We start from the raw sequence: 25,562 nt of genomic DNA on the forward strand, positions 1-25,562 counted from the left end.
TGACATAAACGATGATCAATTTCTATAATTTCTCTTTTTATAATATTTTATCATGAAAAAAGTTTAAAAATTACAAAGTACTTGGACTTCAATAACTATATTAGTTTATTCGTAACATTTAATGATTTTCCGTATTTATTTCCGTGAATAAGAATAACTGAATGAAGCATAATATATTAATAATATATAATATTGTCAAAATCGAATGAAATATAAACCAGTGGTTCTAAAAATGGTAAATGTGTGAGCGAAATGATTATAGCGTCACCAACGACGGGTTAATTTGTAAAATATACTGGGCTCCAAAGCCGTAACTAGGGTGAGGTGAACGAGGCACTTGCCTTGATCGCCTGATGCTGAGGGTCGCAAAAATATCCAATTATTAACTTAAGAAAGAATATTATTGACAATTTAATAATATTATTAATATAGTATTTTTCATTAGGTACTACGCACCAATCCGACATCCGTAAACATCATATTATGCTTTTAAATTTTAATACATAATATATCTCTTGATTACTCATCTATTGCTTTACAATTATTGAATTATTATTATAACTTGATGTACAAAATGTAAGGGGACAGGGATATGACATTGGGGCTAATATGTCAGAAAAATACAAAAATGTTCGAAATGCCGTCATAGACTCGATAAATATTCTTTGGGTGCATTGCTGGAGTTCTGCCTCAGGATAAAAAATGGTTAGGTATGGCTCTGCTGGGCTCAAAGAAATCTATAAATAGTTATTAGGTATCAAATATTTCCGATGTTCAAACAATTTTCTATTCTTATTATTTTAATATTTTGTGATGGTAACTGATTAGCACTGGGGTGTGAAATGACAAAAATAACCAAAATTCAACTGATAATTTAATGATAAAAATATACTGAACTCAGAACATTGACAGTTGGTATTACATTTTACAAAATGCATTTTTGAGGAATTGATTTTAAAAAAAAATGTTCTACAACTTACGGAGACTGGGGGCCCCCAGGAATTGGAGGTCAAGAGCAAGTGCTCCATCTGCACTTGATTATTACTTCCTCTTGGTGACTTGGTATGTCATATATTTGTGTAAATAGTCTAATTTCAGTGTTGAATTAATCAAAATAAAAACTAAATATTATCGGAAATAGGTTTGTAGATGTTTTTTTCTATATCTAGTTTTAATAAGTTACCAAAACTAGCAATTAAATTTAATATATCTTGACTGAAACGAACTTTGATCCATTTAAAATTTTACCAAAAACACTGTTACACGCAGTTATCTTCATTTCTTTTTTGGGAATGATGTTCATAATCTACTTTGGTTGATACTTTACCCCTTTTTACATCAGATAAAGATACATCAATTTTAGTACAACCCATTTTTGTTTCATAAAAAATTGTATTAAAGGATTCGTTTGATCTCTTCGTTTAAAGAGAGTTTTGCAAAGCAGTGATTATAGTGTAACTGCTGTATGTAAATCATAGTTAGGTGGTTGTAATGTGCAGGGGTGGATTTAACCATAAGCCACCAAGGCACGTGCATAGGGCTCAATTTTTTAGTTAATTTTTACTTTTTAGTTTTTCATAATTTCATAATTATATTTACCTAAATTTATATTTTATATTAATTTGTTTTCGTATACAACTTGTATGAAACTGGGGAATGGCTCACGTAGTCACGTCGCAGTAACGTTTTAATTTATATGACCTATAATAACCTTACCGTTTGAGTTTTATCCTGCGACCGGCACGCGCTGCGCTGCGCTGTCTCCGCTAGAGGTTCGACATTGACATTCGACGAGGCGGTTGCCGGCGTTGCCTATGTTAATGCATGGGAGGTGGTATACAGGTGTGCGGCGTAAACACGTACAATATTTTGAATGGCGCATGCGCAAAACGCCAGCTAAAGCAGTCAAATATACTGCCTCGGGCCGCCGGGTACATTGTATATAGTTGATCTACTAGGTAGGTGGGGGGCAGCTCGCACAGTGCTTATCAAGTAAATTATTAATTAATTAACTGGAATGACCCACCTCACCCCGCACTTGGAACCACAATTAGAATACTGGAATTAATTCTAGAAATTAGATGTCTTGATAAAGTAATAACCTAATATTAATAAACATTGTGACAACACGCAACGCTGGCACTGTCGCCCATCTCCTGCATAGTGCATACTGCTCAGAAATCTGCTAATCGATTACGATTATAGAGACTGAGTGCTCACCACCAAATCATGGATAATTTTGTTACAGATAAATCAAGGTGCAAAATGATTTAATTATTGTACAAGTGTACAAATGTACCTATGCAAAACTGTATTGATATTTATTTGTTTAGTAGGTATGTATAAATATAAAAATACCTCAATACAATTTTTATAGTTTTGTTTTATTTCATGGAAAATACCTCCCCCCCACCCATGGGAGCACGCCAATGTAATTTTATAATATTAAAACGAAAATTGTATAAAGAAATCTATAACATCAAGTATTCTTAGAGGCTAGAGCTTATTTTAAGTACCTACTGGTACAAGTATGCCGTGTAAGTTATATTTTATTCCACAAAAAGTTTCTCTATTAAAATAGATACCTACAACTGATCAAGACATGGATATAGTGAATTTTTCAATATTATATAATATAATGTAGGTTAGTAGGTAGCTACTTATTATTTAAATTTGAATGTTGACAATTTTGTAATTTATCTTATATATTCATATACTTTTGTACTATTATTATTATTATTATTATTATTATTATTATTATTATTATTATATCTATATATACAGTCAACTCGCGATGTAACGAATTTCAAGGGACCGAAAAAAAAATTCGTTATATCGAAAGTTCGTTACATCGAAATTATATTATACCGCGATATTTTCAAGGGACCGGTAGTTTTATTCGTTATATCAAGATTTTCGTTATATCGATATTCGTTATATCGCGAGTTGACTGTATATAAAAAAATGTATAACAATTCATCAATCAAGAAAGACTGGTCCGATTTGGCTCAAATTTTTTTTCAGATGTTCGTAACTGCTAGGAGAAGGTTTTTACATTCCACCATAGGTAGAATACGACAAACTTGGTATAACTTTGATACTTTGGAGTTAAATCATACACTGACGTACATACAGCACGGGGTCCGCGATTTACCGCAGGTAGATTGCCTACCTGATAATGTACTGCTGCGGATCAGAATTTTTATTACGGGCAACGGAAAAGTTAAGATTAATTTTGAAACCATACACCGAATATTAAATAACGAAATGAACAAAGTTTGAGTCACATATAGTTGGTACACTTAATGGGAAACGAAGCGCACGGGTTCAGCTAGTTATATTATAATTTACCTATATTTCATATGGGGGGGGGGGGGGGGGGGTATTTGGTGTTTGACAGTATATTGGTCTATGAAGACTATGAGTGTATTATATTAGTCTAAGCATGGGCTTCACATATTACGATAGTTGATTACATTTTCTATGCACTAGAATAATGTAGAGGTGTTAGTTTGGCACGCCAAGGTAAAAATTTCAACTTGAAAACTGATTGATATTATGTAATCTTTTATGTAACAATTTGTAAGCACAAAAAAAATTTGTAATCAAACAGATACCCCGGAAAACCCAATCCAAATTCCGGGTGCCAGGGTAATATTACATAGAAATAATGTTGTACCCAACTTTTTATAATTATTTTAAGTTCAAATTTAAACGAAATACCTAACATATTTAAACTTAGAATAATAATTTTTTTTACCGTTATAGACCATTTGGGCCCTTTGCTGCCAATACTTATTTATTCCACTTTTCTTTATTAAACTCATGATTTGGGTCCCCATGCCAATCTGACCTCAACTCTTGTAAGTCTTTTTCGACTAAAACCACCGCTGTATTGGTCTACCGCGTGGTCTTTTCCTGTTCAAATTGTTCACAAGTAAAGTCTTGACAATGCTGTTGTCAGCTCTCCAGACACGACCTGCCCATTCCAGTCTCACACAAATTGTACTATATTTCCTTTGTACTTGTTGTACCTGTTAATTTGATCTTCTCTTCCACATTTGAGTATCAGGGCTATAGATAGGAACATACATTTTCCCTAACATATTTCTCTCAAAGATATTTAACCAATTTTCCTCTCTTTCCGTTGTATCCCAGATACAACAAGCATATGACACAGCTGGTCTAAGATTGGTAGTATATAGTAGAATATAGTTTTTCCTTCGTTTTCCTGGACAATAATTTTGACTTAAACATATATGCCATAGCAAAATAACATCCATTTCCAGCTTTTAGACTGGAGTTTAATTTCATTATGCATACAGTTTCTATTATTTATGTCAACACCGAGGTATTTAAAGTCCTGTAATTGTTGAAATAATATCCCATTAACTTCCAAGTCAGATTAATCTACAACATTTCGTACCTCTCTAGTCATGAACATATGTTTGGTCTTTTCTTGGTTTATCTACAGCCCTATTGTTTCAATTAGGTTTGACATACTGTTTACGGTATCCTGCTTCGTATTGCCTAAAATTATTATATCGTCAGCATACGCTAGTAGAGTATGATTTTCATTTAGTTCCATTGTTGGTCGTTGTGGTATTCTCCTTATCACATTTTCTAACGTTAAATGAAATAGCACCAGTGATAACGCATCACCCTGTCTCAGCCTTTTACTTACTTCAAAAGGCTCTGATAGCTCCCCTTGTACCCGGACCAATTATGATTAAGATATAGAAAATAAGTGAAATATGAAAATAAATCAGTTCATACTTCTAATAGCCCCGCTTCGGGTACCTTCTATTTGGGTAACGGGTGTGACATCCCTGCGGACCTCAGTCAATCCGGTGGAGGTGTAGCCTGAAGGATGCCAGAATCGTCTCAGGTAAGTAAGTGTCTACTTATATTGAGCACTGAAGCACCTCCACCACAATGTTGGGCACTCCATAAATGGGGGTTGTCATTGGGCCAACAATCCAATTTTCAAAAATCAATAGTTAAGAAACAACCACATCAAAAGCCTCAGCTGAACGTGGAGCTTCAGGATTTCAAGGCCGGAACATGGAACGTAAGATTATTATACAGGACTGAAACACTGACAACAGTAGTATCTGAACTTGACAGATACGGACTGGCTTTATTAGTGGTTCAAGGGATTAGATGGCCTGGAATAGAAAATTTAAAAACACAGAAAAAACTTCTTCTACTGCGGAAGTAACTCACACAAAAAAAGGTGTAGGATTGCTAGTAAGCGATAATATACTGTCTGCCATCAAAACATTTGTGCCAATAAATGAAAGAATATGTTATATAGTAGCAAAAGGTAGATGGTTCGACATCGCATTTATAAATTTTTATGCCCCAACAGAGGATAAAGATAATGAGACTAAAAACGATTTTTATAGTCAACTAGAAACAGTCTATGACTCTATCCTAAGTAACGTAATTAAGGTAGTGATGGGAGATTTCAATGCAAAGTTGGCACAGAGCAATGGTTCAGACCGGTGATTGGAAATGAAAGTTTACATAATATCTCTAATGATAATGGTGTAAGACTGATATCCTTTTTGACGACAAGAGGCATGCCAATTTCAAGCACACAATTTTAACATAAAAACATCCATAAGCACACACGGATGTCACCAGGAGGCTTTGTGAGGAATCAGATAGACCATGTGATGATCGTTTCAAGAAGAAAACGACGTGTACTAGACGTAAAGAGTTGTAGAGGTGTAAGTGGAATTTTGGAACATTTCCTTGTGTGAGTTAAGATGCATATAAGATTATCAGTCAATTGGAGGACAAAGAAAACCATAACCAAGAAATTGGATATTGAGAAACTAAAAGAGCAGACAGACAAAATTGCATACATAGAAGCTGTGGATAAGCTAAGTGAAAGAATAGAAAATCACATAGAAGTAGACCAACTATGGGAAAATATAGAAAATTCTATCAAAAAGGCAGCTAGTGAAACACTAGGATACAAACTGAAAGATAATAGGAAAAATGGTTCAATGATAGATGCAAGCTAGCAATAACGAAACAAGATGCGGCAAGATTGAACCTAATCAAGATGCCTAACGAAGATAACAGAAGGCAATTAGGAAGTCAACAGAGAGAACTAAAAAAGGTAATTCGAACCGAAAAAGACAATGGGAAATTAATCGTATACATGATATAGAGATGAACTATAAGACAAATGTAAAATTGGCTTTTGGTAGTTAAATGATGAAATGATGAATGAAATAAAAACAGGTCATAAACCCAGAATGACTATTCTTCAAAAAACGGATGGAACACTGATTGTGGATGGATCAGATATGGTGGATAAGTTCAGAGAGATGTTTGAAGAACTTCTAAATAAGCCAATTCCAGAAGAATTAGAGAATCATCGGGTAGTATCAGCCGAACATCAGCTGAATGAACCAAAAAAGAGGAAATACAAATGGTTCTTAAGACACTTAAAAATGGAAAGGCCCCAGGAGAAGATAACTTAACAGCGGAGCTCTTTAAACATGGGGGAACACAATTACCAAACTTCATAAAAAAGATATGGAAAGAAGAAAAATACCTGAAACCTGGACTCTGTCAATTATATGCCCTATTTACAAGAAAGGGAATGTCATGAATTGTAAGAACCATAGAGGGATATCACTACTCAACATGTCATACAAGATACTATCAAACATACTTCTCAGCAGACTAAGGCCATATGGCGAGGAAATAGTCAGTGAGTATTAAGCCGGTTTTAGAGCAGGAAGGTCAACAGTGGATCCGATTCACACCATCAAACAAATAATGGAAAAGACATACGAATTTAACCAGGACCTCTTTATGTTATTCATCGACTTTAAGCAAGCGTATGACTCCATAGTAAGAGAAGAGCTATGGATAGCAATGTACAACCTAGGAGTTCCTATTAAATTAATTAGACTGATAAAATCGTGCTTACAGAACTCAAAATGCAAAATTAAGGCCAATGGTTATATATCTAAGGAATTCGAAGTTAAAACAGGATTGAGACAGGGAGATGCACTGTCTCTCATACTCTTTAAAATTACATTGGAATCAGTGGTCAGAGGACTGTACGAACGAACGTACCTACGAACGTAGGGATTAAACTACTAAATAAAAAAATTAACTTATTAGCATATGCAGACGATATAGTGCTAATTAGCTAGACAGATGATGTAATTAAGTCTTTAACAGAATTACTTATAGAGAGAAGCAAACCAATGGGATTAATGGTAAATGAAAGAAACACTAAATACAAGATATTATCGCGCAAAAACTATAGCCAACAAAGCCTAGCGGTGAACGGAATGCTTTTCGATAGAGTTAATACTTTCAAATACCTTGGAGTGGAATTAAGAGCGGATAGAGATAACCATAGAGAAATCCAACAAAGAATTACTTCAGCTAACAGATGTTTCTTCGCCCTAAAATCTATTTTAAATTTTAAGTTTGTTTTCTTTAAAATAAAAACTATATTTTACAAAGTAATGATACGCCCAATTGTCCTCTACAAAAGTGAAACATGGACTACTACAAAAACAGATGAGTAAAAAGTTGCTATTTTTAAGAGGAAGGTGCTAAGAAAGATATTTGGACCAAAAAAAGATCGTTCATCCGGACTGTGGGAACGACGGATCAATCTAGAACTTAGGGAATTACTAAGTGAGGCAGACATAGTAGCAACGCTGAAAAGCAAGCATATTAGCTGGGCAGGACACATATGGAGAGCACAAGACCAGATAATTTGAGAGGTAACAAAATGGATCCCCAATGGAAAGAGGCCATTAGGAAGGCCAAGATAAAGATGGATAGACTGAGTTAAGAGTGACCTACAAATTCTAAGAGTAATAAATGGTGAAGAGCTATCTAATGATAGAAAAGCATGGAGAAATGTAGTGGTTGCGGTGAAGGGCCTATACTAAGCCAAAGAAAAAAAATACTTCTCATAAGTAATAGGATATTTTATTATTTATTTATATTGATAATGGTTACTTGTTATTACCTAGAGGCTTGTAATACAGTAGGTGCACTAGTATGCCAAAAATGTCACATATATAAATATATTATATAACTAATTATTATACCTATGTTTTATTAATATTCACTTTTGAGTCAATATGTGATATTCTTGATAAAGTTCATGGTTATAAAAACAAAAATTTAAATCAAATTAATTTAGTTAATATAATATCAAAGAAATTCATCAAATTGATTGACATTTAAACACATATTTTTTCCTAGCCTAACAGTAGGAAGTTTAACTGAAACTTATTGATTATGCTATTAAATGACCTGAAATTAAACAGCTTAATGAAAATTATGCTGAAGAAGAAAAACACCAATACTACGATGATAGGTTACTATCATGAGAAACTAGGTCAGTCGTCAGGGAACTGGTTCATTACTAGAAGATCGTCATCCAGGACTTCGACGAAATAGCTGAATCAGATGAGTTCATCGAGAAAATCTGTTACGCAGCCAACGTCAAAGCCGAGGATGTAAGGGTGGTATCAACTAGGGAACAAGCGCGAGGATAGAAATGGTTTGCCGTGTCTATAGCGACTGATCTAGCAAAAATGGTATTATCAACCGGGAAATTAAGGGTGGGCTACGTCAACTGTAGGACGCGCCTCTGGTAGTAGAGACGCATAGGCAGATGTCCCAGATGCCTCGCATTAGGACATAATCGTGATTCATGACATATGCAAGGGTCCGGACTGGAGTGATCGCTGCAGGGAGTGTGGCGAGACCGAATACAAGGCTGCAAACTGCAGTGCAGAGGAGGCTAAGAGGCGTGCCTTCAAGTCGCTCCTCAGGGAAAAGGGTACCACAAAAGCACCATGAGGATCCTGCAAATTAAAGTAGGAGTTCACCGGGTGGCGCAAGACCTTGCGCTCGCATCAGCTACCAGATGGGGAAGCTGACGTCTTAGTAGTCAGTGAGTCGAACCGAGCACATCCATCGGAAGCGGACGGCTGGTTCTCGGAAGCGACAGAAACGTCGGCCGTAACAGTTCTAAGGCAGCTACCAAGAAATCGAGTGGGACCTTCAGTTCCAGGCTTCCGATGGGTCGAATTCCCGGGGATCAGGTTGTGCAGCTGCTACTGGTCCCCCAATTCTATCATTGCAGAATTCACAGACTTCCTACTGCGATTGGAAATCATTATTAGATCATCTCCCACACTCGCAGTTGTCTGTGCCGGGGACTTCAACGCCAAATCCCGGGAATGGGGAAGCCCACGGGAGGACAGGAGAGGCACGCTTCTGGCAGACTTCATATCAGCACTTGACGCTACGATTTGTAATGATGGACATAGGCTTACATTCGTTCGTGGGGAATTAGAGACGTACATAGATGTCACTTTCGCCTCAGCGAACATAAGTGGTGCAGTTAGAAATTGGACGGTGCGTGAGGACGTGTCCCTGAGTGTTCACAGGTTCATTACGTTCCACGTTAGAATCGCATTTACCACCAACGTTTGCCCGAGAAACGGGTGAGCGTCGAGAAAAATAGAGACCAATAAGTTAAGACGGCCTTGACTTCAACACAAAGCCAGCATCCAGTTCCACACACTTCTCCAGCCGTGGCACAAGCGGAAGAACTTGTCGGATGGTTGACACGGGTGACAGATAAATTACTACCGAAACGTCAGCAAAGAGCCAAACGGTTACCAGTGTACTAGTGGAATGCAGAGATAGTTGCACTTCGAAAGGAGTGCCTTAAAACAAGGAGACTATTTCAGAGAAGGAGATCCAGGCCAACGCCAGCCAGAAACATGAAGAAGTGTGGAAGGAGAAGAGGAAACTTCTAGCAATAGAAATTAAAGAAGCCAAAGATAAATTCTGGGCCGACATCATCGCGACTGTGGACGATGACCCATTGAGTAAACCATATAAAATCGTCACGAAGCGGTTAAGACGTCAGTGCCCAATCACGGGAATTCATCTTCCGGGCAGAATAGAAGCAATCGTTAACGCCTTATTCCCGACGGCACCGACAGTGCACACGCCAAAGGAGCCAAACCTCGACGGAGGGCAGTTAGTCCCTTTCTCAATCGATGCATTTAAGGCAGCAGCAAAATCTCTCCCGAATCAAAAAGCTCCTGGACCAGACGGCCTGTCAAATGAAATAATCAAAGTGGCTGTGTCGACCGATCCTACAGCGTCCATGCGTGCGTTTAATGCATGCCTGGAAAGTGGACAGTTCCCTCAACATTGAAAATGCGGCAAACTGGTGCTGCAACAGAAGCCAGGGGACCGTTAAATAGCCCCTCGGCCTATAGACTGATCTCATTACTAGATGAATGTGGCAAGATGCTCGAGAAACTACTAGTTAAGAGACTAAGGAACACCTAGACACCAACCAATCCATCGCACAGAACCAGTATGGATTCAAAAGCGGCAGGTCTACACTGAACGCCTTAGAAAGACTGACAGCCGTAGTGAAGTAAGCTAATGCAGGACATCCGAAACACCGTAAGTATATGGGGATGCTGACGTTGGATGTACGCAACGCATTTAACTCAGCACCATGGTACCACATCTTAACAGCAGCCAGGTCACGGAACGTCCCAGCCAGCCTGCTCAGAATGTTAGAAGTGTACTTGTTAGAAAGGTTTATGGTTCTGCCGGTCCCCGACGACAGCGGAAACTATAGCAGATAATAAAGCTACGGAGTTCCCCAGGTGTCAGTTCTGGGGCCAGACCTTTGGAACCTGCCTTACGATGACCTGGTTGGGCTAACCATAGAAATAATCCGTAGAGATAATCGCATTCGCGGACGACGTTGCGGTAATATGTAGGGCCACAGCACCATCAATAACTGGATGCTCGACCACGGTCTATCTCTTGCCGCTAAAAAGACAGAGGCAGTTGTTCTGACGAGAAGAAGAGCGAGAAACAAGATGACGGTATCAAGCAACAGCAATTTAATTGATTCCAAGCTGAGCCTGCGCTACGTCGGGGGTACAGGTGGATCAAAAAATGGGTTACGCCGAACACGCGGACTTGTTGTCAAAAAGGACAGCAGAGGCATCAAGACGCCAGGGGCACCTAATGCCAAACTTAAGAGGACCAAAAGAGAAGGTCAGGAAACTACTGACTTGCGTCGTCACTTCGAGATTGTTGTACGCAGCGCCCATCTGGACTCAGTCGATGCAGGTGGGAGGGTGGAAGAAACTGGCCATGGTTCATCGACGGTCGCAACTTAGGACTAACTGTACAAGTTGAACGCTCAATTAAATGCCACATGTCACCAGTAGCCTCAGTGGAAGATCGGGCGACGCACTATTGTCCGTTATTGAGCAGGTTGAGAAGGCATTAAAGGGTCTGGCTCGGAAAAGGCACTTTTGTGCAGTGGTTCTTCTTGACGTGAAGAATGCCTTTAACTCGGCATCTTGGTTACTCATCAATGCAACACTTCGGCCACGTGGATTCCCGGAATACCTGATTCGTATTCTGCGGTAATATATGAGTGACCAAACTCTACTAGTAGGTGGAAATGGTGGAGTTCCTGTCAGGTTGAAAGTGTCATAGTATGTTCCGCTGAGTTTGGTTATTGGACCTTGCTTATGGAACAGTATCTCCTGCGGATGGAGTGCCATGGAAAGCGAAGCTGGTTTTTTTTGTGGAGGATAATTTCACTGGTCTTCTCGGCACACAATGCAGACCTTATATAGTCCATTGGCCATCCGGGACTAGAACTAGTCAACCATTGGACGCAGAAGAGCGGTTTGCAGGAGGCACCAAGGCATATGAAGTGGTTGTCTTGAACAAAAAAAGGACTTATCGGAATCCTATCTTCACGTTGGATGAGCAACAAATCATAGTGAAGTCTTCAATGAAGCATCTCGGGGTCTAGTTAGACCCGAGGCTGAACTTAAATGCTCATGTCAGGTTAGTGACAGAAGAGGCCAGGCGGGTGGTGTCCACTCTTGGTATGTTGATTCCAACGTACAGGGGACTTCAGCATGAAGGATACGTTTGCTTTTTTTGGTGGCTCACAGTAAACTACTGTACGCATTCTCGGTTAGCGCTGACGGTCTGGAATAGAACAACTCTTAGGAGACAGTGCTATTCTAGTTGTGAGTTGTTATGACCGTGTCTCATATGGCTTCTCAAGTCCTGACTAGAATTCCCCCGGCATACCTTCCGACTGGAGAACGGCGCAGAATCGAGAGCGCTAGTAGAAAGCCATGACGGTGGCAGTTATCAAGAAGCAGGAGCGAGAAGTGACATTTCGTGAATCATAGGAGCTACGGAACCACAGTACGAAGGCGGCGTGGACGCAGAGGTTGATTCCTGATATTTGAAAGTGGGTGAATCAATTAAGGCTCGGAAATATGTCTTTTCACAGGGTCCAAGCATTGTCGGGAAACGGATTGTAGCATAGCAGCATTATATGTTGAAAAGGAAGTGGGCAGCTGATCCCCGCTGCAACCTCTGTGAGGAGCTTGAGGATACAGTAGAACATAAGCTGTTAGATTGTCCGTACTGGGTAGAGGGTAGGCACGAGATGGAGAAATGCATAGGTCGGTGACTACGGTCTGAGGATGTCCCTAATATCATCCTGTGGCCGGAGCAGGTGCTCCTCCCAGATGATACGTCAAGGAGATAACGGATTCAGGCATCAGCGGAAAAAACAGAGGCTAAAGTTTGGCAGGATGTTGGTAACGATACTCGGGCAGAAGAAAGCTACAGGCAAGAGGTAGATGTGTAGGGTAAATGTGGTGATGAAGTGTGGATTGTACGTTCAATCGTTTGTGAAACCACTGTATGACGTTGATAAGCACTGTTGTCCCGGGTCTTGAAACGGTTGGTGAAGATCTAACCCAAATTGATGTTGTGGTGTCAACGCCGGACCGTTGGTGACATTAATCGTGCCTGATTACGTCCAAGGACCAAATGCCACTGGTTGGACTCACCTGTTCGCCTTGCGGTATCGTTTAAATTAACTATAACTATAACTATAAATTCGGAGATCAGTTAATACTCACTGAAGCGAACATTGTGAACAATTTGATTGATACCACTGTTGTGAAGTTGGGTAATGAATTTGACATTCATACAAAAAATCGAATTTCTGGGATTTATCATTGGTGGTAGTTTAATGCAGCCGGGTGACCTGAAAACACGAGGAATACTGGAATTTCTCACTCATGTGGTCGTGACTTCGTTGAAACAATATTTGGGATTTGCCAGCTTTTTCTGTAGATTTGTAGAAGGATATGCGACCGTGGCGGAACCGCTTTCTTGAATGACAAAGATAAATTTGGATTACTCCTGGTGTGGAGGACAAGATTATTCTTTCCGTGTGCTAAAACACCGATTGACTCAATCGTCAATTCTCGCAATGTCTTATACGAATGAGGACGTCACTGAACTGCATACTGAAGCCAGCTTGGTAGGATGCTATTGTGATCCAGGGAGACAGGTGACCAAAGAGATTGTGCGAGCAAAAAAACCAGTGATAGTGAATCAAAATATCATTCCAGCAAGTTGCAAATGTGTGTAGTATAGAAAATGAGTAAATTGCGTCAATTTATTTTGTGGTTTCTACAGGCTGCCATGTTGCTGTGTGCCTGAACTCGTCAAAAGCGATGAACGCTCAAGTAGTCCACTGGTACGATATATTTCAGCTTACAAGATATACCCCAACGATTTACTCTAGAGCAAATGGCAGGGAGCTTCCTGAAGAGGTACGCGAGGCTCTCCGCAGACAACTTAAAGAAAAGAAGAATAAGAGCAAGGTCAGATATGACAAACACGACAACACCTACTATACAAAATGAAAATATAGTTGTTAAAGGAAAGTTAGAGAAAAATCCTTACGGCTATCGGAGAGTCTACACATTTACAATACCGCTACAGAGGGCCGTTGGTCGTTATTGAAGTGATTCCTAGTGATGTCTTCAGCGTTGCAGAACTAGATAAAAATAAAAACAGTAGATTGGAAAAAACAGCGCATGTGTCTCAACTAAAATCATGACGGATATACAATTAGGATGAACTACTTGGAGAATATGGTGGAGTTACAGTTGAAGAGCCCAGATTTAGTGGTCTACAAGGGAAGGGAAGGTTGAATAAACGTGCGAGGCGATTCAAGGAAAGACAAGTAGAACAAAAAATCCACCTGTAATACGTGTTGACTATTACTGTTGAATAGCCAGTTGAAAATGTGTTATTAAAGGGTTCCTTATAATTATTATTTTTTGTCAGAAGACTGACGTAATTTTAAATTGTATTCTAAAAGGTTCCTTGTAATTATAATTAATTTGTTGTTGTCGAAAGACTTGATGTAATTGTCACTATATGTATTTCTGCTGTTGGGGATAAAAGGATAATTCAGGACGACCATATGATAACAACTAATCATAAGGGTGGGGATTCACCGTTGAATGGGAAGTGGTGTCTCTCCCATCGAAGATTGCTTAGTTAGCTCTGTTGAGTGGAGGCTTTTGCAGCGTGCAAGGACGCTAGTACTTTTATAATGTGAAGTTACTATTCTATTAAGTAATTTTTAGTGAACGACATGTCTTGCACTACTTTGTCATCCTATGTTGAATATTATTAAATAAAGAGAAGTAACATAAGAGGTTTTTATTAAGAGGATGTTATACCCGCATGTGTTGTCTCCGTCTTACAAGTGCGTAACATAGCAAATTCTACGTGAAGCAGAACACGTGTAGCTTCGTTAGTTTAAAAATTAGAATAAATTGACCTCTAAAAACTAATAAAATCTAAAAGTTAGATTATTATCTAGACAACCTCATGAGATGTTTATTATATTTTAATTTTTAAGCGAGTTATGAGTACTTTAAAATGTACAGACAATTAACAATTTAAAAATACTCATAATTTCCTTAAAAATTAAAATATAATAAAAATCCCATGAGGTTGTCTAGATAATAATCTAACCTTTAGATTTTATAAGAGTTCAATTTACTCTAATTTTTAAACTAACGAAGCTACATGTGTTCTGCTTCACGTAGAATTTGCTACGTTATGCACTTGTAAGACGGAGACAACACATGCGGGTATCACGTCCTCTTAAAAATAATATAAGATGTACCTACGATGGGAAATTTCTGATTAAACCAAAATTTTAAGGATAAAAACTCATAACAAAAAAATGTTATTCTTTGGTATTTTAAACCAGGGTTTGAAACCGAAAATATTTTTATTCCTATTTCGATTTTGGTTTCGGATACCGTTTTTTTTAAATCTTTTTTCCGATTTCAATCTCGGTTTTGATGACCGGTATTGATTTTTTTTCAGTTTTAATACGATTTCACCGGTATTCAAAATCGGTATCCAATATCGATTTCAATCCCTGTTATAACGATTTTGAACTTTTGATGTTTTTTGACAATATCTTTCAAAATAAATTTACCCGACTTTTTTTAAAAGTACCATTAAGCATGGAAAGTTCTACTCAGACGGACTGGGATATGACGAAAAAATATCGGAGCCACCAGCTATGACATCCCAGGTAAGCTGAATCTTTACAACTCTCACGTCTAAATTTCAGGAACAGTTTTATGAATTAAACTAAAGTCAACTCGCTGACATACACCGAAGTAGAAAGTAGGGTCTGACAAATCAGATAGGTAAAACATCCAGCCAATGGCGTCCATTTTCAAAGATCCAAGAAGGGGATACTATATTTTTTCAATAATATTAACTTTTTTATTAACCACTAATGTAAATTTACGTGGAATAATATTATATGAGTGTATTCATGCAATAGTATTTATCAATTTACCATAACTATATAATTGATAGTTCAATTTCTAATAAAATGTAAAATATATAACATAAATAATGCACTTTATTATTTATTTAAATGTTAAAACAAGAACTGCAAGTTATGTTTATTTTTTTTAAATTTGTCAACAACATTTTAAATTAAATTTAAATCTTGAATTTTCTGTCTATACAATACATACTGCTCCATCATTATATACCTTAACCATGTTTTACACGACGAATTTTACTAAATGATGTTTCAATCTTATTTGTTGGTTAGTCATGTAAATGGTAAAACATTTTTTAATTGATAGAAAAAATTCGGAATCTCCTGAAGACAGTATGTAATATTATACTCTTCAAAAATTTTAGAAAGTTTTCAGTACCTAATTTATTTTATTTTTATTTTATTACAACACACAAAATTTTCAAATAAAATAATGACAGGAAATACTAAATACATACAAAATATAATACCTAATACGTACAAAATAATAAAAGTAATAAAGTTGATGGATCATTATTTGCTATTCTCATCAATCTATGTAATAGATAATTTTTTTGAATAATTGGTGTTGCATATAAGTAAAGAAAACAATGTACATGTGGCTTGTCCTTTAAAATTTGGAGTTTTAAAGTTAATTTGTGTTAATAGTTTAGGAGAATCATTCATACCATCATACTAGCAAAGTTAAGTAAGCTTCAAATTTCAAGCCTTACGTCAGCTAACGCATTAAGGCAAAGACGGTGCATAACTAGAGAGTTTTCAGGGGTGGGTAGTCATGGATCAATTTTTAATTTATACGCAACATAGTTAAGAAACTTTTGTTCTGGGCTTAGTATAAACAGAGCTAAATTACTTTTAAAAGAGATCAGTAAACTCTTTATTGTTGGTGATTGCAACCTCATTATAGTTTTGACATAAACACATATTTAGCGCGTAGCAGCAAAAATTTACGATATTTAAAAACGTAATGTCTTGAAAGTAGCAGAGAAATTTTATTTTTGGAATACTGTGTCAATTAAATCCTTCAAAAACCACGCAAGGTAACTAGAAATGTTACATTTAACATAAGGAAACTATCAGCTTAGACCAAAAAATTTTAATGCATCATAAAAAGCAGATGTATCTGAATTAACAACTATCTACTTGGGAAAAGGTATCCACCCAATTGTAATGAGGAATGAAATGTATGTACAGAAACAGCAATAAGAATATTACCACCGCTAGAACAATTACTTCTTTAATTACTTCATTCACACCGCTATATACATTATAATTTTCTAAGCCTAATTCATAATCATAAATATCAGTGCTAAGCCAAGTTTCTGTTAACACAATAAATACATAATTGAAACTGGCTAAATTACATTTAACACTTGGCAATTTAGTCTTAAGTCCACGACAATTTTGGTAAAAACCAAAAGAAGCGTAAGGAGATATATTATTAATTTACTCAACTAAATATTTTATCTTTGGCATTATGGCCAGATACTAGATAGACAATGGTTAATCGATTGTTACACAGAAGATTGAGGGAATATACATTTAAAATTATTGAAATCTGACAAAAAACTATTAAGAGTACACTTACAATTAATACAAAACGAAAAATTGTCATAAAAATATACTTGCTCGTGTAAACTTAGATTGAAAGATGAATCTTGGAGGTTCACTCCGACCATTTATCGGAAAAACAACATTTTATATAATAAATAAGAGTGGTAAATAAAATGAAATGCGATTTTTGATTTTAGTAGATATAGTAATTTTTAATGACCAAATAATTTAATATAATATTAGAATTATGTAATATTTAAAATATTTTTAAATTAAGTAGTTGTAAAAAAAAAATTTTTGAAACGATTAAGAGCTTGGTGTTTAAAAATTTTCTTTTTAAAGTTTTGAAAGTGTAATACAAGATTCCTCATAAGTTTTCTACCTTTATAAAAAAAAATGTCTTCATGCTTCCCATCAATTGCTGCAACACAATGTGGTAGATTACACTTGTCTTCTAATTCTTTTGCCTTTTTTTTCAATTTAAGGCAGATTGAGACAATAAAACCTTTAAATGTTTAATGGTATTTAAAACTTAAATGCTGTTTTAGTATCAAACAATCAAATCCAACAACCCCACAAATGATACAGCTGGACTAGTAATACGCACCTCAGCACCACCCAATATGTCCCAAGGGTTTCGATCATTTAAGGGGAACACCACACCTTCATTATCAACCATGAATCCCGTGCGTAATTATACAATATTGAATACCACAGGTCAGGGTCATTCATCATTCTTTGGGTCTCAAGAACGCCTCAACGATGCTGTGTCAGAATGTCTCGTCTGTGGTACAATTTACTAAGCTACGATGATTTCCACAAATTATTTCGTAAACGATTTTGGTCCACTGCGACTCAACGTAAGACTCACAACGAGGTGTTTCAGCCATTCCAATACACGAGATACGACGGTCTCGCAACACACGTCATGCAATGGAATGCTGGGGCAAAGTATCTGTCACCACCCATCGACCCAATTGATTTGGTTTCGACAATTATACAACACCATCCTATTACCCTTAGTATGGCCCTACGAGGATGTGGATTACGTGATACAAATGAATTATTGGCTGTGTTGACTGAGTTCGAAGAATCTACATCGTTCTGCGACGAGGATGACCACGTCAGGATGATCACCGACTACATCATAACAATACTCAACCGAATCCCCAAAATAAACTGAGAGGACAGAATAACCGACAAGGTTATCGTAGAGTACAAAGGAGGGCACCAACAGCAGAATCAGCCTGTGACTCCAACCAGGGCATCCATCTATCAATGAATTGTGTCGGGAAACGAAAAAGCTCTTCGCCAGTGATTGCAGCATGTGACGAGAGCAAAGATACATCTGCCTGAAACCAACCATCGTCGTCTCCCACTGATTTTCCTGAACGCACTGTGAAACATCCTGAGCTTCACGTCAACATTTTCGGAATAAGTACGTTAGCACTGTGTTACTCCGGTGCGTCCATATCCGCGGTCTCTGAACAGTTTTTCGCTACACTGAAGAGTCAAGCTACCATCCCATCGAAACTGTCTACGCTGCCCGTAATGCGGGTCACTATTTCCACCGCCATCCAAGGTCGAAATAAGAAGATCACCCGGTAAGTGTATGTACCACTAAGTGTTTTTGGACATGCAGCTCCAGGGATTTTTTTTCGTTATTCCCCATCTATCCACTGAAATAATTCTCGGCGATGACTGGCTTACCCAGTACGGTGTCGTTTTGAATTATTTAACTCACCAGGCCGACTTCCCTAAATTGAACACGGTTTCGCATCCGACCGGAGATCAAAGATATCAAATCTACCTAGATAACCCAGATCATCATACGTCATGAAGAACTAAATCGACTCATGCCCACTGCAATGAAACACTGCATATCTGACATTTCTTTCGTAAAGCAAGTCTCGACACCTCCATCCATTCCGTGTCAACCCATTGGACTGTTTCGATCATACGCAACCAGTTATCGATTCCTTTACAAAACCATGGTCCGAATGTATACTTAATTTCCACGAAGTACCGGATGAGGAACGTTCAAAGCTCAAAAGTCTACTGGACCAGTATCATAGTATTTTTGATGATCAACCTGGGCTGAACAAATTATATAGTTACCGTTTTTAAGTATCAGAAGATTTACCTTTAAAAGTGAAGCCATATACAATTATACAATACCATTTTTCCGTAGACCTGCGGTTGAAAAGGAACTCCAACGGATGCTTTCATGGAGGGTGTTGAACGATGTTCCTCCCCTTAATGCAACCTAATTGTATGTGTAGCGAAGGCAGATGGCTCCGTTCATTTAAGTCTAGACGCCCGACGTGTGAATCGGTTAATATTACCGATGCGCGATACGTCCCCTCCACTTGATGAACTTCTGACTCGGTTCGGGGGGAAAACAATTTTCACCAGTCTGAATTTTAGTGCCAGATATTGGCAAGTGCCGTTACATCCAGCAGTATGTCTAGAGGGAGGACACTAACCTCGATAGACTTCACCAGCTGCTGATGGCCCCCCAGAGTCGGCAGACTCCGTCTCTCGACACTATAGCTTAGTAGAGGGAGATCTGTTTTATCGACGACACAACTACACAAGTCAACAATCAATGGTAGGTCGGACCAAAGAAGTGCATACTCGCGATACGTGATTTCTGTTTTTTTCAAAACAGAAACGTGGCAGAAACGGTTTTAGCCCTTTGTGTACCGCCGACAGTAACGTCTGTGTATCACCCTCAGTCTAATACAGCCGAGAGGGTAATGCGAGAACTCGGACGCATGTTCCAGGAGCACTGCCACAAAAACCATACCGAGTAGCCACGGCACGTATCATACATTGAATGGGTATTAAACAACACGGTCCACGAGTCAACAGGTCATACCCCATAAGAGCTTTTTCTTTCCGTCGAACAATATGACCCGTTCGGAAATTTCGTCTCGTTTCCTATTTGTCTTCCTCTAGCAAAGATAACTAAACTGACCATGTCCCGAGAGATCCAGCTCACCCATTCTGAACGAAGAAAACGCAGCCATGACAAACAGGAGCGCAGGGCGTACCAGTATCATTTGTCATCGGCACCCGCGTATTGATGAAAACGCATCGCCTCAGTTCATCCGTCGACAAATGCATACAGAAATTCTTCTTGTTATATGAAGGGCCCTACGTGATCACCAGCCGCCGTCAAAACAATGCATATACCCTGGCAGATCGAGACACCAACAGAACTATTGGAACTTACAACGTGGTTCACCTCCATCCGTTCCGTGAAACCAATCAGTTCACCACTGCAACAGGCTGAAGTCAATGTTAGCACTCAGGAACCATAGCAATGGGTCAAACACATTTCTCGTCTGATATTTCCATCAACTATTATTACTTTCTATTATTATTTAAATTTGCGTTCAGACATCGACATCCATGAAAGCTCTCCCCAATGTGGTGAACTTTCATAGGGGGTTTCTGTGACGTCCAACGCAAATCAGGCACACGAAAGTCCATTAATTATTAAAAAATATACCTATAACAGGTATATTATGAGCGCGACGTGCGGTGCGATAAAACAATTTATCCCGCGGACCTCAGGTCTCCGCTGATCAACGACCACACCACGTAAACGGCAGTCGCACACTCGCTCCCTCCTTTTACTCATAGTTTAGGTGTAATTATAATAAAATGTCTCATAACAACCGATGATCACCATACCTTTACCAAAGTACCTAAAGTATCGGCCACTCATTATTCTCATTATCTGCGCATATGTGACCCCCTCTGTAGCCTGGCGCCTGTTCGTACCATCCACGATAGCCGGTAATTGGCCGACAGAGCCAAAAGACAGGCACTCCATTTTTTGTTCCCATAACCCTCATCATGGCACCGTTTTGCTGGTGCGCCGAGGGGCATCATACAAATTAGTAATGTTTTGTACACATATATTATTTCACCGAGAACGGTACTCTAAAAAAAATGATATATATAATTATTATTCTTCTGCTGTAAACCACTTAGTCGGAACCGTGCGAAGGGTATCCTGATGGTAAATTTATTATGTATTGGTACATTTTGTAAATTATTATTATTACTTTACTCGCCGGTCAACCACTTAGTTGGAACCGTACGATATTTACTAGTTTCCTGTATTTGGTTTGTTATTATTTATTATAAAACAGGTGTTAACTATAATCATTTTTACTCCGACCGAGTTTTATGCCAGTCAGCTTTCTCGGCACCAACATCGCAGTAATATACCTATATATTTTCCCTCAAATTACAGTTTTTTATTTTATTACTGATCATATTACTGATCCAAATGTATCCCGTTATTATTAAAATTATTTATATTAAAAAATTCACGGCACTCCGGTTTTCGGGTCTCGGTCCGTGGTTGGTGACCGTGATACATGTTCGAAGCGTCACATCACTCTCGATACATGAAACATATTATGTTCGAGCAGTCACATATTATATATAGCATAAAGTCTTTACAGTATGAAGTGGTATAAACACCGTTAACATTTAAAAATTACTATACAGGTAATATATCCCACCGATTTCCAAATCCTAACAATTATCTTGGACAGTTAAAATTGTGGATATCTAGAATTGTTCATGAATTATGCAGTATGACACCATTGAGATATAATATAAAAAACGAGCTTATTTTAATACATTTTACTGATGATTCTCTGAGCCCAGGCACATCTAAACTAAAATGCGATGCATTACCATATGCCACCAGGTACCTATTTATAGAAGATTCTGCTTGTACTTGTGTCACTTTCAAGGATCCTTCGCCGAGTTCTATTTTTGATTTTGACATGTCAGGGTTTTTAATTTTTCCATTAAAGGAACAGCATTTAGATTAATCGTTAAAAGATGCTGCTAATATCTTAAGTAAATAATACATATTTTCTTTCTAAATATAAAAATATTTTTAGTTTTGCTCTTGACGGATTTTTATCTATAATATTCATCATTAATTTAGAGATTGTATACTGCACACATAGGCGTGCGCACAGGGTATGCAGGGTATGCCGCTGCATAGTCTGCAGCTTTATGTGAGGGGCCCATATATAATATACCAAAGCATTTTTGATAATATCTTCTATATTATAAAAAAAAATAATAAAAATTTTAGTTTTCACTTTTCTCGTGACCCGCAAGATAATCTAAACTATTAATACACTAAGGGTCAGTTGCACCGTCTACGGTTAAACTTCGATTAATCTTAATGGTGCAAAAAGCGTAACACGTAGATATTGTTTTATAGGTTTTTAAGGTACTATTTTTTATAAGGTAATCTAATATTCTCCATACTTTACATTTATATATTATATAGCTTCTTATGTTGCTTGTTTTTATAATTGAATAGTAGGTACATAGTGCATTATAAATTGTCCTGATGGTTGATATCTTAGATATAGAATATATGTGCTAGGTATTTATGTTGCTGTATAATGTATAGTTAAATTTTCTATATTCTAACATTAAGGTAACTATAATTTATAGGCACTATAGTCAACATAAATCAAACACAGTGTACAATTTCAGGCTCATTACTTCACCGTGATAACCCTTCAAATGTTTTAACATAATTTTGACTTGAACTAAAAGAAAGAGTTATTCGAGATCCATATCAACCAGATATTAAATTATTACCCAGGACAAAAATAGGTCAAAATTATAGAAGTTTCCAAAAAAAGTGGTATGATTGTTTTAAATGGTTGGAATACAGTGTATCAAAATATAAAGTCTTTTGTTTTCCTTGCCGTATGTTTTTAAATTCTGGATCAAATTTAGGACAGGCTGATACAATTTGTGAGGGGGCCCTATTTTCCTTATTTCATAACCTGCGAATAAAGTCTGCGCACGCCTATGACTGCACATTGTAAATATTAAGCTTAACTCATAATATCTTACCTGCAACTTCTATTTTTTCACTCTTAGGCGATGGCTTGAAAATTGCGGCTTCTAAAACTGCTAAGAAACATAAATGCTGTTTGGCATCAACTGGATGTTAATTTAATTTATTGCTTATAACCTACTTATAATTTATAATTTATTATATATTTGCTTGATTTATGGAATTTTAAATAGGTAACTCAACAATTATTTAAAATGTTGCATAGTTAAATTTATAATTTATTTTAAAGTTGATATACTTTATTAAATTCAACTTATATTATTAAGAAATATTTTATTAAAGAAAAATCTATTGTTTACAAATTACAATGGATATGAAGCCAAATGAAAAGATCTCCTTGATATATACAATATTGATAGTAGTATTCCTGATGTTCGAATGCTACCTCGATTAACTGAATTTCATGTCACTCCTGATAAGATTCCACTAATGAAAGTGAAAAATGCTGCTCAGATTGTAAGTCACCGGGTTAAATCTATAATGTTATTTTTATCAAGTAGGTTTTAAAAAAAAAAAAAAAATATACCTAGATATAAATTTTTATTTTTTTATGTTTCAGGTAAAAATATACTTGATAGAAGTGCTGAGGGTACATCAAAACTTTGATTAATCTTCCGACCAATTGTTTGATTTAGTCAATGGTTCATCACAAAAAAATAGTAGGTGGAAAAGTTTATCGCACAGCTGTTAAATGTCAATCTCCACACTTCCAGCTTTGGGAAAACTCCCTGAAAGTATTAAATACTATGTATTTTATCAATCCTTACACAAAAAAAAGGAGACCAGAATGCTACCTACTATTAAAAATTGGATAAAAATCATTAAAGGTATTAACATATTACATCATCTTTCTTGTATTAATAGTTTAATTTTATACGTCCAATTTTTAATGATATTATAAAATTGTTGACAAGATTTCAAGGCATAACAAAAACTTTATTTGAAAAAGGATTGAACTCACGGGAATTTTGAACTTTCAACCAAGATCCTTTGGAGAACTTGTTAGGCACAAACACAGTGAGAAGTTCTTGGATATCGGAACACTAATCCATCTCTTGAAGCATTTAGCGATACATATAAGACTATTATTGTTTATTATTAATAACATGACTGTATTCTATACATTCTGATGGTAGTAATTGTGAGGAGAATTTTACTGAGGGCCCATTAGTGTCTTATATAACAATAATTTTTATTCCAACAAAATTGTGTTGATAATGATATTAATCCATCACAATCGAGAGTGTCTCACAGTCTGGACCAACAGAAATATTCTTACATATCTATAGAGTTAAGTGACTTAAATCTAATGTGCCATAACTATATTGCATGGTGCATTTGTAAAAAATTAAATGAACAGTTTTTCAAAGGTGACACCTTATGTTCTGACAGAGCAGATAATTTATCTCATAACATTATAACTGTTTGTGAGTATAAAACCCAATATAAATGTTTGAAATATCCAAATATTAAATTAGCTACTTTAGTTCAAAATATTTATAACTTAATATCTAAAGAAGTACCTTCTATTTGACATCATTATGATATAAAAACTATAATATTTAATACAATTAATACAACTTTCAATATAAATATCATAAACTGTGTCTAACATGGATCTGATTTTGGTCCAACATTTCTCAACTTAATAACAAAATTTTTCATCAATAAATAGACTACTAACCGGCAAACAAAAATTACAACCCAATGAAAATGATGATATTAAAATTCGAGCCTATAATAGACATTATAAATTTCTTAAAAAAAAAAAGTTCAACAATAAATAATATAAAATAAGACTTTCTTATTCTTCTTCACATCCATTATATTTTGTATCTAAGCATCTCCTTTTCGGTTGTTCTCTTACCCACAATGTCAACTAGAGCTTATCCTCGTCCACCGCAAAAATATTACTTTATAAAGATAAGCTTTATCAGATTACTTCTTAATTATCTATACAACATTTGTAATTTGTATGTCTGACTTATTCTATGATAGTTAATTTAGAATAACGTTTAAGGGGCTGCAGCAGGTTTTGTCAAAAATCAAAACTAATATAGATTTGACCAATATAAACATTAATTTTGTTTGTTATAATGTTTTTCAAATATATTTACATTCCGTAACATAAAATAAACCTTAAAGAGCTAGAGGAGGCTCCAGTCAAAGAAAAAAAAGTGACTTAGACCAATAAGCTGGAAGAATTTGGTTTGACAGATTTTAATTTTGAAAAAGGATTATGATTAATCAACAAGTTTAGTAGGGAATGATCAAGGCGATTTTGAATATTCAAATTATTGTTAGTGTCATAATGAA

At 36.6% G+C, this 25,562-nt stretch overlaps 1 protein-coding gene and 1 long non-coding RNA gene across 2 annotated transcripts; one reads left to right on the forward strand and one right to left on the reverse strand.

Moving 5' to 3' along the window:
* The first annotated feature begins 6,555 nt into the window (after positions 1-6,555).
* Positions 6,556-10,237, forward strand: LOC103311988. The gene is made up of 5 exons (XM_008191920.1): positions 6,556-6,729; positions 6,859-7,077; positions 8,884-9,512; positions 9,572-9,666; positions 9,762-10,237. Exons 1-5 carry the CDS (start codon positions 6,556-6,558, stop codon positions 10,235-10,237), a joined length of 1,593 nt encoding a protein of 530 aa, XP_008190142.1.
* A 13,309-nt stretch (positions 10,238-23,546) lies between these two features.
* Positions 23,547-25,554, reverse strand: LOC107882254. Its single transcript, XR_001678660.2, has 3 exons — positions 24,208-25,554; positions 23,773-23,974; positions 23,547-23,721 (listed from the first exon to the last, which is right to left on the reverse strand). It is a non-coding gene; the product is annotated as an uncharacterized LOC107882254 (long non-coding RNA).
* Positions 25,555-25,562: the final 8 nt, after the last annotated feature.

This window comes from Acyrthosiphon pisum, chromosome X (assembly GCF_005508785.2).
Source record: "Acyrthosiphon pisum isolate AL4f chromosome X, pea_aphid_22Mar2018_4r6ur, whole genome shotgun sequence".
NCBI classification, from domain to species: domain Eukaryota; kingdom Metazoa; phylum Arthropoda; class Insecta; order Hemiptera; family Aphididae; genus Acyrthosiphon; species Acyrthosiphon pisum.